Here is a 14,356-nt window from a genome sequence, read left to right on the forward strand (position 1 = left end):
GTGGCTGCTATGAAAGTGAACTGTGTTTGCGTGTGATCAGGGGTGTATTCATTATGTCGAAAAACGTTTCTTAAACTGAAGCAAACGGAACCAAACAGGGATAAACATACCTGAATGTGTCCAATAGAAACTCTTGTTCGCAAATGTTGGACTAATGATTACACCCTAGATCACCTAGATGCAGGCAAGAGGGTGCAATGTGTCACTCACTGCCTGTCACCTTGATTACTAACATTTTTCTCTCACCCTGTGTTGTAAACCTTCATTCACAGGCTAGGTTTTAGCAACCTCATGATGGGTATAGGGAACATTAGAGTACCATGTATTAGCCAATTTGAAAAATGTCATATGTAAACAGCTTTTCAAGATGGTGAAACCTTGCTGTGTTCACTTTTATGAGAAACAGCAGAGCCTGCCAAACATGTACAGTAATATTCAAAACATTGAAGCACATGAGAAATGTTTTCCAGTTCAGCCTGTCTTCGGTCATGTGACAATAGGTGTTGTGATGCAACACCACATATCCCACAAAGGGCTGCTCCGCTCCAAGAAATGAACTCCTTGGCAGTCAGAGGCTCTTTTCTTGGCATGGCCTGTGAGGTGGGAAATGGTAAAACAGGAGACCCACATGGCAGCAGCCCTCTCTCAGAATATCTAGTCGATTTTAGCTACTGTGGTTCCTCATACTTACTCCTGTCTTGTTAAAATGTCTTACAAACCAGTGCCACCTTGAATTACAGGTAAGAGAGATCTTATAGCTAATAATGGTATTTGACATATTGTGTGTAATATGAATATACATATTGTGTAATGTAATGGAGAAATTGTAGGAGTAGAGTAAACTCAACATTTGGGTTGCAAGGCAAAAGGATAGAGGAGTTAAATTGTGTAAATGACGCACCACATTATGTCCTCTTAGTCAAATGAAAGTGAGGAGCTTCTAAAAGGAAGTTAACAGGCCAACATGAAAATGAGGAATTAAAAGCACCCTCTCTCCTCCTGCCTTGGCATGTGACGACCACAGCATATGACTTCCATCGCCCATTACCCAGTGAAGGGCTGGACACAATTGAGTGAGTGTTGTTTGGGCCATGCCCTAGATACTTGTTTCTCTCAGTCCTCAGCTCTATCTGGCCACTGTGCAGAAGCATCCACTCCCATTTCAGGCCAATTCGCCACTTGTCACACTGTCTGCAGGCTGCAAGGGGCTTTACATGATGACCCATACCGGGAAACAAATACAGTTTAATATATTTAATGTCACGCAAAATGTACGTATTTCTAATACATATAGATACATTTGTATATTTGCTCAAATGCATGTAATGCCTGACAATATGCCAAAGTGGTTCCTAATTCGGCTTCTTAAATGACTCTTTACATAATGATCAATGGAGATAATTTTTTTGGGGCCACCAAGCCAAAACATTGGCAGTGATATAATTTAAAGTGTGATGATGAGTAAAAAAAAACATAGGATTTCACCAAATTTTAACATTCTTTCATAAAGAGCGCATGTTCAAATTCATAAAAAACATATTTTCTTATCTCCCACCAAAAAATATATAGTAAGTGCCTCTCTTCAGCTTAATTAAATAATTTTAAAATTGAGTTGTTTTTGTATAGTTTTTGTTTTAGTTTTTAATGATTTAAACAAAACAAAAATACATTTTACAATGCTCCACAATATGTCAAAATGTAGATCTATGTCTTGTGCTTCCAATGAGTTATATTATACAGCTCTGCAGTAGATGGTTAGCGGTGTTATGGTGCGTCCGTAGCCAAGTGGGAAGTGGGAATTTACCACATCTGGGAAAAATCCAATTGAACAGCCCTTCAACTGGTAGTTACCAATGGTGTATATAAATCCTGGATTGTTGATGCTATGTATTGGCCATTGAGAGGCTTTGAAGCCACCAGTCGGCCATATTGGCTTGTCGGAGCAGTCTTCCATATTAATTAATGTAATTCTACAGTATTTCGGACAAAATAACATGTATTTAAGTATTTAGTCATCTGTAAATTATACTTTAAGGAGAATGTTTTTATATATTTTTTCTTTGTATGTTTAGCTCACATAGTACACTGTAAAACTATGCATCAAGCTGTCTGTAATATAATAAATGCGGTAAACCTTAATGTAGACCTTAATACATGCATTTCTATAGTTTATAAAATATTTTCTACAATGGTGGGGGAGTTGCAAAATCGAGACAATGGCTTCAACACAGCTCCCTCTATCAGTCACCTAGTGTATACAGTGCCTTCAAAAAGTATTCACACCCCTTGACTTTTTCCACATTTTGTTGTGTAACAAAGGATCAAATATATTTAATTGGCATTTTGTGTTAAATTTTGTGTTAATGAAAAATAAAATATTAATATCTTGATTAGATAAGTATTCAACCCCCTGAGACAACACATTTTAGAATCACCTTTGGCAGTGAATAGAGCTGTGAGTCTTTCTGGGTAAGTCTCTAAGAGTTTTCCACACTAGGATTGTGCAACATTTGCCCGTTATTGTTTTCTAAATACTTCACACTCTGTCAAATTGGTTGTTGAGCATGGCTAAATCATCATTTGCAGGTCTTGCCATAGATGTTCAAGCAGATTTAAGTCAAACCTGTAACTCAGAACATTCACTATCTTGGTAAGCAACTACAGTGTATATTTGGCCGTATGTTTTAGGTTATTGTCCTGATGAAAGGTGAATTCATCTCGCAGTGTCTGGTGGAAAGCAGACTGAAGCAGGATTTCCTCTAGGATTTTGCCAGTGCTTAGCTCCATTCAGTAAAAAAAATATCCTGAAAAATTCGTCAGTCCTTAACAATTACAAGCATACCCATAACATGATGCAGTCACCACTATGCTTGAAAATATGGAGAGTGGTACACAGTAATGTGTTGTATTGGATTTGCCCAAATGAGAACACTGTATTTGGGACAAAAAGTTAGTTTTCCAGTATTACCTTTGTGCCTTGTTCAAACAGGATGCATGTTTTGGGATATTTTTTGTTTTTGTACAGGCTTCCTTCTTTTCACTCTTTCAATTAGGTTATTATTGTGGAGTAACTACAATGCTGTTGATCCATCCTCAGATTTCTCCTATCACAGCCATTAAACTCTGTAACTGTTCTAATGTCACCTTTGGCCTCATGGTGAAATCCCTGAGCGGTTTCCTTCCTCTCCGGCAACCTAAGTTAGGAAGGACGCCTGTACCTTTGTATAGTGACTGGGTTTACTGATACACCCACCAAAGTGTAATTAATAACTTCACCACGCTCAAAGGGATATTGAATGTTTTTTTGTTTTTTGCACCCATCTACCAATAGGTGCCCTTCTTTGCGAGGCATTTGAAAACGTCAATGGTCTTTGTGGTTGAATCTGTGTTTGAAATTCACTGCTTGACTGAGGGATCTTACAGATGATTGTATGTGTGGGGTGCAGAGATGAGGTAGTCCTTCAAAAATCATATTAAACACTCTTATTGTACACAGAGTGAGTCCATGCAACATAGTATATGACTTGTTGAGCATATTTTCACTCCTGAACTTATTTAGGCTTGCCATAACAAAGGAATTGAATACTTTTTGTCTGAATACATTTCAGCTCTTCAGCTTGAATTCATTTGTAAAAATTCTGAAAACATAATTCCACATTATGGAGTACTGTGTGTTGGCCAATGACAAAATAAAACTACATTTAATTGATTTTAAATTAAGGCTGTAACACAACAAAATGTGGAAAAAAATCAAGGGGTGTGAATACTTTGTGAAGGCACTGAATAGAAATGATTGATAATTACTAGTTAAAGCAGCCATGAATCCCCATTGTCACAGGGGAATGGAAGCTTGTTTTGTGCAACAGGGAGGTCCAATTGAATGCAAAAAATCTCTAAAATTGTTAAAACATTTCTAGCCCGTTTATCTATGAGTAGAGCAAGGTTGACGTGTTATGCTCGACCCGCTCAGTTTTTCACGATAAAAAAACAAACAAACATAAAATGGCTCAAAAGAGTAGAACCAGTCCACCTGCTTTTAAACTATGATTTGACTTGTGAAAGAAATATTTTCAAAAACATGTTTCACCATATTATGTATGTAGTTCTGTCCTTGAGCTGATAGCCTCAGACAACAACATCGATGTATGACTATTAAAACCTTCCCCAACCAGAAAACGTGGATTGATGACAGCATTCGCGCAAAACTGAAAGTGCGAACCACTGCTTTTATTCATGGCAAAGCGACCGGAAACATGACTGAATACAAACAGTGTAGTTATTCCCTCCCCATGGCAATCAAACAAGCTAAGCATCAGTATAGCGATAAAGTAGAGTCGCAATTCAACGACTCAGACATGAGATGTATGTGGCAGGGTCTACAGTCAATTACGGATTACAAAAAGAAAACCAGCCCCGTCGTGGAAATCGACGTCTTGCTCCCAGACGAACTAAAAAACTTCTTTAGTCGCTTTGAGAACAACACAGTGCCACTGACACGGCCCGCTACCAAAACCTGCGGGCTCGCCTTCACCGCAGCTGAGGTGGGTGTGTAAAACATTTAAACGTGTTAACCCTTGCAAGGCTGCTGGACCAGACGGCATCCCTAGCTATGTCCTAAGAGCATGCGCAGACCAGCTGGCTAGTGTGTTTAGGACATATTCAATCAATCCCTATCCCAGTCTGCTGTTCCCACATGTTTCAAGAGGGCCACTATTGTTCCTGTTCCCAAGAAAGCTAAGGTAACTGAGCTAAACGACTATCGCCCTGTAGCACTCACTTCCGTCATGAAGTGCTTTGAGAAACTAGTTAAGGATCATATCCCCTACACCCTACCTGACACCCTAGACCCACCCCAATTTGCTTACCGCCCCAATAGGTCCACAGACGACGCAATTGCAATCACACTGCACACTGCCCTAACCCATCTGGACAAGAGGAATACCTACGTAAGAATGCTGTTCATCGATGACAGCTCAGCATTTAACACCATAGTACCCTCCAAACTTGTCATTAAGCTCGAGACCCTGTGTCTCGACCCCACCCTGTGCAACTGGGTCCTGTACTTTCTGACTGGCTGCCCCCAGGTGGTGATGGTAGGAAACAACATCTACACTCCGCTGATCCTCAATACTGTGGCCCCACACGGGTGTGTTCTCAGCCCTCTCCTGTACTCCCTGTTCACCCATGACTGTGTGGCCATGCATGCCTCCAACGCAATCATCAAGTTTGCAGACGACACTACAGTGGTAGGCTTGATTACCAACAATGACGAGACAGCCTACAGGGAGAAGGTGAGGGCACTCAGAGTGTTGTGTCAGGAAAATAACCTCACACTCAATGTCAACAAAACAAAGGAGATGATCGTGGACTTCAGGAAACAGCAGAGGGAGCACCCCCCTATCCATATCGATGGGACAGTAGTGGAGAAGGTGGAAAGCTTTAAGTTCCTCGGTGTACACATCACAGACAAACTGAAATGGTCCACCCACACAGACAGCGTGGTGAAGAAGGTGCAACAGCGCCTCTTCAACCTCAGGAGGCTGAAGAAATTTGGCTTGTCATTCACAAACTTTTACAGATGCACAATCGAGAGAATCCTGTCTTGCTGTATAACCGCCTGGTACGGCAGCTGCTCCGCCCACAACCATAAGGCTCTCCAGAGGGAAGTGAAGGCCAAAAAGATCATCAAGGACAACAACCACTGCCTGTTCACCCTGCTATCATTGTCACGCCCTGGTCTAAGTATTTTGTGTTTTTTCTTCATGTATTAGGTCAGGCCAGGGTGTGGCATGGAGTTTTTGTATTGTGGTGTGTTTTGTCTTGGGGTTTTGGTGTGTAGATATTTGGGATTGTAGCTAGTGGGGTTTTCTAGCAAAGTCTATGGCTGTCTGGAGTGATTCTCAATCAGAGGCAGGTGCTTATCGTTGTCTCTGATTGGGAACCATATTTAGGCAGCCATATTCTTTGAGTTTGTCGTGGGTGATTGTCTTATTTATCTTGATGTCCTTGTTTATGTTAGTTGACACAAGTATAGGCTGTTTTTGGTTTTCGTTTCGTTTATTTGTTTTTGTAGTGTTCGTGTTTAGTTCCTGTTTTACGTTTGTCTAATAAACATGGATCGCAATCGACACGCTGCAGTTTGGTCCGACTCTCCTTCATCACCACTAGAAAGCCGTAACAATCATCCAGAAGGCGCGGTCAACAGGTACATCAAAGCTGGGACAGAGAAACTGAAAAACAGCTTCTATCTCAAGGCCATCAGACTGTTAAAACAGCCATCACTAACATTGAGTGGCTGCTGTCAACATACTGAATCCAATCTCTAGCCACTTTAATTATAAAAAATGGGATGTAATAAATGTATCACTAGTCACTTTAAACAATGCCACTTTATATAATGTTTACATACCCTACATTACTCATCTCATATGTATATACTGTACTCTATACCATCTACTGCATCTTGCCTATGCCTCTAGTGTATCTATAAATCATTGGTAATTACTAGTTCAATCCACCATGACAGGGGGAATGGAAGCTTGTTGTGTGCAACAGGGAGGTCCAATTGAATGCAAAAGCTACCCAGTACACGTTAAGTTGGATGTTGGTTGCAATGCTCTTGTTAAGTTTGTTTGTTTATTTGTCACACACGGTCACTACATGACCGATGATGTATCATGGCTGTAGTCATTTAAGTCTTTCTTAGTGCTTTTGGTATGTGTCAAGTACAATCATTGGTCGGCAGCCTATTAAAAGACTTGGAGGCTTGTCTTTTGGGAGTGTAGTCTCCCATGAGATGGTTTGTCATGCCAGTTTGTTTATGTGTTAAGTTGCGTTCTGTAAAGGTTGAGCTGCTGTGGAGTCGCAAGATGGTGGGTACACCTGAATGGTTGTCGGACTTGGGGATTGAGTCAGGGGAACCCATTGAGGTGGGTACGGAAAAAAAAGGAATCAATTGGAACATTTTAAGAGTAAAATATAGTGTGCTGGAGAAGGAAATTGAACATGACAAGACTGAGGATGAATTAACTGCGGTGGCAGGTGTCGGGAAGACCGCCAAGTTTGAGCCTCGTCCGATGAGGATAAATATTTTTTTTGCTAAGTGGAAGTGATAGTTTTGGAGAGAATGTGTCCTTGCCTTCTGGCTGATCCATATGTATTGTCGGGTTGAGTGGAGAAGAGGTTGGAGAATGTTGGGTCGGTGAAAGTGACTCGAAGTGGAATTATGTTGATTTTTTTTTGCCATCCAGAAGGACAAGAACTGTGACTTGCTTTCCTCTCCCGTGGAGGGCGCTGTTGAAAGGAGTGATAACTGGAGTGGCGTTAAGTGTTGAGGAGGGACAACTGAAGTTGAAGATTCCTGGTGTCTGTGACTCCCTCCGTTTGGTGCGATGAGAGTGTGGTGAAACAGAGAAGACACTCTCTGTACTACTGAGTTTTGATGCAGAGTTTTTTTACCAGATAAAGTCAAGTTATGGTCATGTGGCAGCTGTGAGTATGAGGGAGATTCCTAGATGTGAGAAGTGTGCAGGAGGAATGTTTAGTGTTGTTGTAAAAAGTTGTGTGTGTAAACTGTAGGGGTACCCATGGTAGGGGTACACATTGCTTTGTCTCAGATGTGTCAGCTGAGAGAAGGGCAGGTTTAGGTTACCAGGATCAGAGTAGTGCAGAAGGTGTCATATGCTGAAGCAGTGAAGAGAGTAGTAGATGATGGGTCCAGGGTGAGGATCCCTGTGAGTAGGCAGAGGTCAATAGAGAGTGATAGGAATAACGTGCTTCAGTAAGGCGGTTTTCTTGGCGTTGTCACCTATACCGTAGGAATTAAATGGAAATCACAGAACATAGATGTTGTGGTTGCAGCTGCAGAGAAGTACTTGGGTGTACAAGATTTTACTGCAAAAGAGTTACAAGGTGTTTTGAATGATAGTGTCCTGTCCTTCTAGGCTGTTGGCTTGGTGTAGGATCAGATAAGGCCAAAGTAGTGGAATAGTGATGAGGTTTTAATGGGTGTGGGGTTAGTTGACAGGGCAATGTTTTCACAATGCGTAATGAATTTATACTACAGAATAGTAGGCTTATTTAGAGCCGATACAGTTGGTGGCGGCATGCACCTATAACATTTGTTTGCTCACCGCCATAATACCAAAGAAGAATAAAGGTTAAGCTTGTACAGGGCTAGTTCTACAGTCTTAATGACACTGACAAAAGTGCATGTGATACTAAAGAGCCTACTGAAGTTTCATTGTTAAGACACTCACCATTTGGTTACAATATGATTTGGCAATTTTTTTACGTTTGCCATACATTTTAATTTAAGAATGTATTTCTTACAAATACAGTTAAATGCATGTTGGAATATATTTTACAAAACATTTCCAAATACATAAATAAATATATTAGTACATCAATAAATACACTCTTTAATGTATGTCAGAATGTATTTTGAAATACATTAATTACATTTTCTGATCCATTTAACATATATTGTGAAGCAAATGTTTCTATACACATTATATTTATACATTCCGTATTATATGTGAAATATTTTGGGGGTCCAATTTCAAATATTTCACATAATGTATCTAAAAAATATATTTTAAATGTTATTTTTTTCCGTATGGGGAGTGTCCAGTGTGAGCTAGAAAATTGGACACGCAGGCTTAGCTACTTCACTGTGACCTGTGAAAAGTGGATGCACTTACTGAAGTAATCAGATTACACTAATATGGTTGTTTACATTAGTTCACATGATGAAGACTGTTGTACTTCTGAGTTTACTGGTCGGTAGTGTCATACAGTATATAGCAACAGCGATCATCATCGGGTTATATAAGTATATAATCTCTTGACCCCTACTGCTCACACTTATTGGAAAACTATTTGAATTAATTTTGGGTCCTTGTGCATTACATGAGGTACAACAGTAGACAATGTTCAGCCAAACTAAAGTACAACTATTTATTTCTTAGCAATTTAATTGAACTATGATTCAGACACAATAAACATCTGTGCTGTCTTGTCCCTTCTCCATCTAGTCTCGGGTCTAGTTAACTATGTTTATGACACCACCTGCTGGTGCTGAGTACTCGCTGACACTACCTACAGCAGATTACAAAACAAGGAAACGATTCAGATGGGGGAACATCCTCCACCACCACACCATTAACACACAAACAGATTTACTTCCTAACCTTGTGTCCTTAAACTCAGGTTTGGAAACTGAGGCCATCTCTGTAAGGAACTAACTGTTGAGCCATGTGGGAGTGACGTGGGAAAAAGCATCATACCAATGACTGTATTGAAGGAGGAGGGCCTTCTTCTAGCAGCCTGTGTTTCCTGTGCCCATAGGGGGAGCCAGATTCCTTTCATGAGCATCTGTGGAGCTACTTCTGCATTGCCGAAGGAGAATGCCCAACATTCCCAGAATACGAACACATACCGCTGTAGATTAGACTTAAGCAGGACTTCTATACAGACTACTTATAGTCATAGCATCTGTATGATATCTCCAGCTTATTACAGGAGTTTGGGTTTCTAATGAAAGTTAAGGCTATTGTTGTCGTTAATAATTTCAAAGAGCCATGCCCAAAAACAGAAATACTAAAACATTCCAAACAGCTTAATCACTGGAAGTTAGGAATTAATTTCTGATGCAGCGTCGCAGGACAAAACATACCCAAATAAAGTATAAGACAGACTTCAGTTGCCTCAAATTTGACATTCCCTATGCTGGTCATATGTCACCTGCCACAAACGTAGACAAGAAATTGATCTACCTCGGAGGAGACCTGGGTTTAATACATGCATATTTCTGTGTATTTGAGTATTTTCAAATGATTTTTCCAGATCAGCTACTTTAATTTTAAGTATTTGAAAGTATTTTTGAATAATTATATAAATAGCCATCCTCAGTTATTTCAAATACCCCTAGGACCAAATGGACCTGGGGACAAATGCATGGAGTATTTTAATATTTGTATTCGAAAATATACTTGTCTGTGTATTTAAGCATTTTCAAATACATGAAATAAAGTGTATTTCCAAGTACATTGCAATATTCAACTACTTGTATTTTCAAATAAAAAAAGATCAAGTGTTCTTGTAAGTAATTGAAATACCCTAAATAGTATTTGCACCCAGGTCTGCCTTAGATAGAAATTCATTAGGCTAGATGTAAGTATACAGTATGCTACTAATAGTGTATGAACGTGTTTGCATCGTTGCTGTAAACTGTAACATGAACATGCATCTTAGCTTTGCAGTTAACATTCAACATTGCCATCTGTTGGTCACGTGCTGTACATCATACTTTACGGCTACTGAGCTCCAGCAAAGTAAACATTAAGTTGAAAACGTCAATCAGGTGAAAACCTCAGGATGCTTTTAGAATCCTTTTTAAGAGGTGAAATATCATGCTGGGTTAGTTAGAGAGGATTAGAGCAGTGAAAAAGAGACCTCGGCAGAACCTCAGGGAGTATAAGCTAAGGCACAACACACCCAGGTATAAGTACACTATTGTAAGGACTTAGGCTACCTGATCTCACCTTGGCTGCAACATTCCACCCCCTAAGAATAAACCCTTGGATGTTATGTAACCACTACTGAGCTCTCTCTGTTTTGTACACTAGTTTGTTACCTGTGTTTGTAATTTCTGGTCCTTATACTCAATTTGGAGAGCCTCATCACACAGTTTGTTTATCTAATGACATAGTCACACTGTGATAGTGGTTTAAGCATGTTTTTCCTTTTCATATAAATGGAAAAAAGGAGATACTTCAGGTCATTTTGTGTTGGTATTACTGCTGTTACATGTCATTATAATGTTGTGAAGGAGATCCTTCTGATATTCTAATAACATAAATAGACACACAGCAAATGTAAAAATCAACAAGGGTACATTTATTGAATCAGTAGATATTACATGTTGGCAGTGTACACCCACAGAGAAAGTCTGGCCACATAGCATATTTCCGGATGAAAGGTGCCTTTCTCAAGCATTTGGCTGCCTCCCTGTCACATTTGCAGAGAATCTTCTCACATTTGTCCTTGAGATCATCTGGAATGAAAATAGGGTTAAGCGGGTGAGTAGTTTCCTTAAATGACAGCTGATGTGAAAGGAGTGGTCTGCGGAGGATATGAAGGAAACACTCTGAGGTTTAGAAATGTTAGAAAATGTCTGATGCTCAAATAAACACCGTAAACATCCTGAACTGTGTTGCTTGTCCTATGTGCTTTTGCGATTAGCAATTATGGTTGGGAGCTTAAAATACCTGAAAATGTGGGTGAGAAATGATTCCTTTCGTGCCCATTCCCTGCTAGCACTCCTGTCCCCTATAATGTCTGCAGTGTTTGTAAACTTCTCAGATGTTTGTTGATCACACATCTGTTATTTTCCATGCACTGAAAATACCCATTCATTTTCAACAGCAAAACAATGACAAAGTCATAGCATGTAGTATTTTCTTTCTCTAAATGACCACACCTCTGTAAGGGGAGGGATAGACTTATTCAGCTTGATTTAATCATTATGTCTCATTCATGTGCATAAAACTGAGATGGCATACCACATTCTGCAGTCCTGTCTTCACATGTCCATTGATACTTTCTTGTCTTGGTTTGGCAACCAGCAATTTCTGCATCTCCGTAGCAGCAGTCATGTTTGTGACAGCACCTTAATGAAGGAAAAAATACACTACTGTAACACTTAAAATAGGGCATTATAATAACTATTTGCTGTCTCATTGATGCACTACATAAGTAATACAGTCCCTTTTTCTAGAAACTATTAACTGAAAAGGCAGAGACTGGGCGTTTTTCCATATTATTGTAGCTTGGACCAACAGCAGCTCTATTTAAAACAAAAGGAAATGAAAGAGGATGGGCTCAACTATTGTTAGTAGGCAGGCCTGTGAGAGATTTGGAGGCTGGAGGTTCTGTAGTTTAACGGTTTTGTGGGAGTTCATGTCTGTGATTAGTGGACAGAAGGAAGTTATGGTTAGGATTTTGGGTGTGGGAGCGCTGGTTGTGTATGTCTATTTCCAAATATCCAATTGACAGGAGGGCAAAACCTCAAAAGAAAACCCAAAATGATACACTTTGCAGTTTGAACTGCATTGCATAATGCAGGTTGTTATTTGGCCTACCAGACTGAAAAGTAAATGGAGGGGTTTTTCATTCAGTGGTACTTTAAATGATCAGAGTTTGTTATGAAATGCCCCCCCCCCCCCACAAAAAAATATATATATTTATAACATGTTAATAACACATCATTACAACTGCCTCACCAGTCTGCTTTATCCCTGGGCCAGCCCTGACCCCCCAGTCCACAGTAGCAGCCATACATCATATAAGCCAGGGCTGATCTGCCTGTGCTGCACTTAATGACTCCTGCCAGCTCCAGTAGCCCTCTCTTAGTCCGTGGGGGGCTCTGCAGTGCCATAGAGGCTATTACCACTGCAACAACAACAACAACAACAGAAGAAGAACATGAAACTCAGCGCATCACATGTACACCAATCACATATACACACATCTTGTTCAAAATGTGCACTTACATATACTTGTCTGTATGTAGCAGCCTTGCTTAGTATGTGACATTTGCTTCATACTATCTCTTTAGTCATATGTCCTGTCATCAAGTGAATATTGAGAAGTTTAGCTCGGTGATTAGTCTCTCATATGAAGATTATTCTGAATGTCTAAGTGTTCAAAGTGTCGGAATGGACATGCTGTATTATTACAAGTCTATTTATGTGACGACCTAATATTGCAATTGCAAACCTGGAGAAGTCCCTCACATTTTCCAAGAAAGATGCACTTTGTAATGGGGAATATTTAAGACGAATAAAGTTCATATTCTTTTAAAAGTAATAAACACAATACTTAGAAAATGTTTATGTTTTCCCTTTCTGTCAGACACATGATTTCCAGTGTTCTATCTGTGACACTCATTCATGTACGGGTTGATGGTCACTAGACTTGTCACTGAATGTTATGGATTGTTCTCATATCGTTTGATAGTGATTGACGCCAGAGCTACTGAATGTGCAAGGACTGAGGACACATTGACATTATGAACTCAGTGATTCTGTAGCAGCTGGCAAAGTCACTGTCTTTTGTTTTGACTTTGTACAAGCCTCTCAGGCTGATGTTTAGAGAACGTTTCATAAGGTCTGATTAATATATAAGTACCTTCTCAGAGAAGGCCCGTTTAATGTTTTCTATGCTTCTATGCTGGGGTGTCTCCTTTTTGCAACTTGTATTAAACCAAATGTGTTTATGATTGATTATAATTTCTCTGACACTGATATTTTTAGACAACCATAGCTTTTGAAACCCCTTTCCCACAATACAAAACAACTTCACACTTTTTATGGGACTGCTCTCCTTTTTGTTCAGCTGGAAATTCCCTTTACACTCTTATACTATGGTCTAGTTCTATAACCTCTTTTCACAGATCAAATTAACATGAATTTGTAATGTGCATATTAGTTGTCAACATACAAGACATGACAATTGACATTGGTACTGATTTGTTAAATCATTAAACATGCATTAAAGTAAAAATTCAACCATAAAATGAGCTCTATATAAAGATCACAAGATTATGGAAATAAAAGATTCAACCATTTCAAGATGGTACAGTTGTATTGATGTGTGAAATTAAGGAGTTGAATCATCAGGCTATAACAGATCTAAATTCCTTTCATGTTAGATCCCTGAAGGCACTCATAACATTGTCCTTTAACATTACTTCACTTCCTCCCAATCCCTCTTAATCATTCCCTGCAAAATGTGTTAAAAAGGTAAAGAAATTCAAGCAGCAATTTACCAGAGAGCAGTAGAAGTGTCCGATAAAGCACAGGCATGGTGTGCAAGAGGGAGTCTGCATGCACTGCTGCTTATTTACACTCTGGTGGACATAGGCATTCAGTGCAGTGGGGAGTTTTTTTTAGAGTCTGGTTTGAATAATCTCCTGAGCATCATTCCCTCCTCCTCCCGGAATAATCTGCTGTAAACTAATCCTTGAACACTTTTCTGAACTTGGTTTGAGTTCCCTCTCCGTTAGAATCACCCCAGTCCACAATGTAGTATTGCTTAAAGCCAATTGCTCAATGACTTTTGTTCAGATTCTCAAAATCCAAGGACTTCAGTTGACTTTTGTTCAGATTCTGGAAGACCAAGGACTTCAGTTCAGGACTAATGCCATGTAGAATACTAGAAGTAGGTCTAATTGATCAATAAATTAATGTCTGTGGTCATTGTTTTATCATGTCAACAGCCTTATTGCATGCAATTCCTCACAGAAAACATGTTCATAAAGGCCCAGCAAGTCAACAGTGTCAAAAGGTTGTAT

At 39.6% G+C, this 14,356-nt stretch overlaps 1 protein-coding gene across 1 annotated transcript; it reads right to left on the reverse strand.

The window, feature by feature from the left end:
- Positions 1-10,878: 10,878 nt before the first annotated feature.
- LOC109892249 (phospholipase A2) lies at positions 10,879-13,945 on the reverse strand. Its single transcript, XM_020484691.2, has 4 exons — positions 13,832-13,945; positions 12,285-12,453; positions 11,565-11,671; positions 10,879-11,056 (listed from the first exon to the last, which is right to left on the reverse strand). The coding sequence occupies exons 1-4, from the start codon at positions 13,866-13,868 to the stop codon at positions 10,908-10,910; spliced, it is 462 nt and encodes a 153-aa protein (XP_020340280.1). The 5' UTR covers positions 13,869-13,945; the 3' UTR covers positions 10,879-10,907.
- Positions 13,946-14,356: the final 411 nt, after the last annotated feature.

This window comes from Oncorhynchus kisutch, linkage group LG6 (genome assembly GCF_002021735.2).
Source record: "Oncorhynchus kisutch isolate 150728-3 linkage group LG6, Okis_V2, whole genome shotgun sequence".
Taxonomy (NCBI): Eukaryota; Metazoa; Chordata; class Actinopteri; order Salmoniformes; family Salmonidae; genus Oncorhynchus; species Oncorhynchus kisutch.

Bases quoted from the DNA above. Each gene is read 5' to 3' on its own strand.
- LOC109892249 (XM_020484691.2), bottom strand. From the start codon at position 13,868: ATGCCTGTGCTTTATCGGACACTTCTACTGCTCTCTG. The intron at 12,454-13,831 runs GTAAATTGCTGC...TTGTTGTTGCAG, and splicing joins GACACTTCTACTGCTCTCTG to TGGTAATAGCCTCTATGGCA. The intron at 11,672-12,284 runs GTGAGGCAGTTG...TCCTTCATTAAG, and splicing joins CCCAGGGATAAAGCAGACTG to GTGCTGTCACAAACATGACT.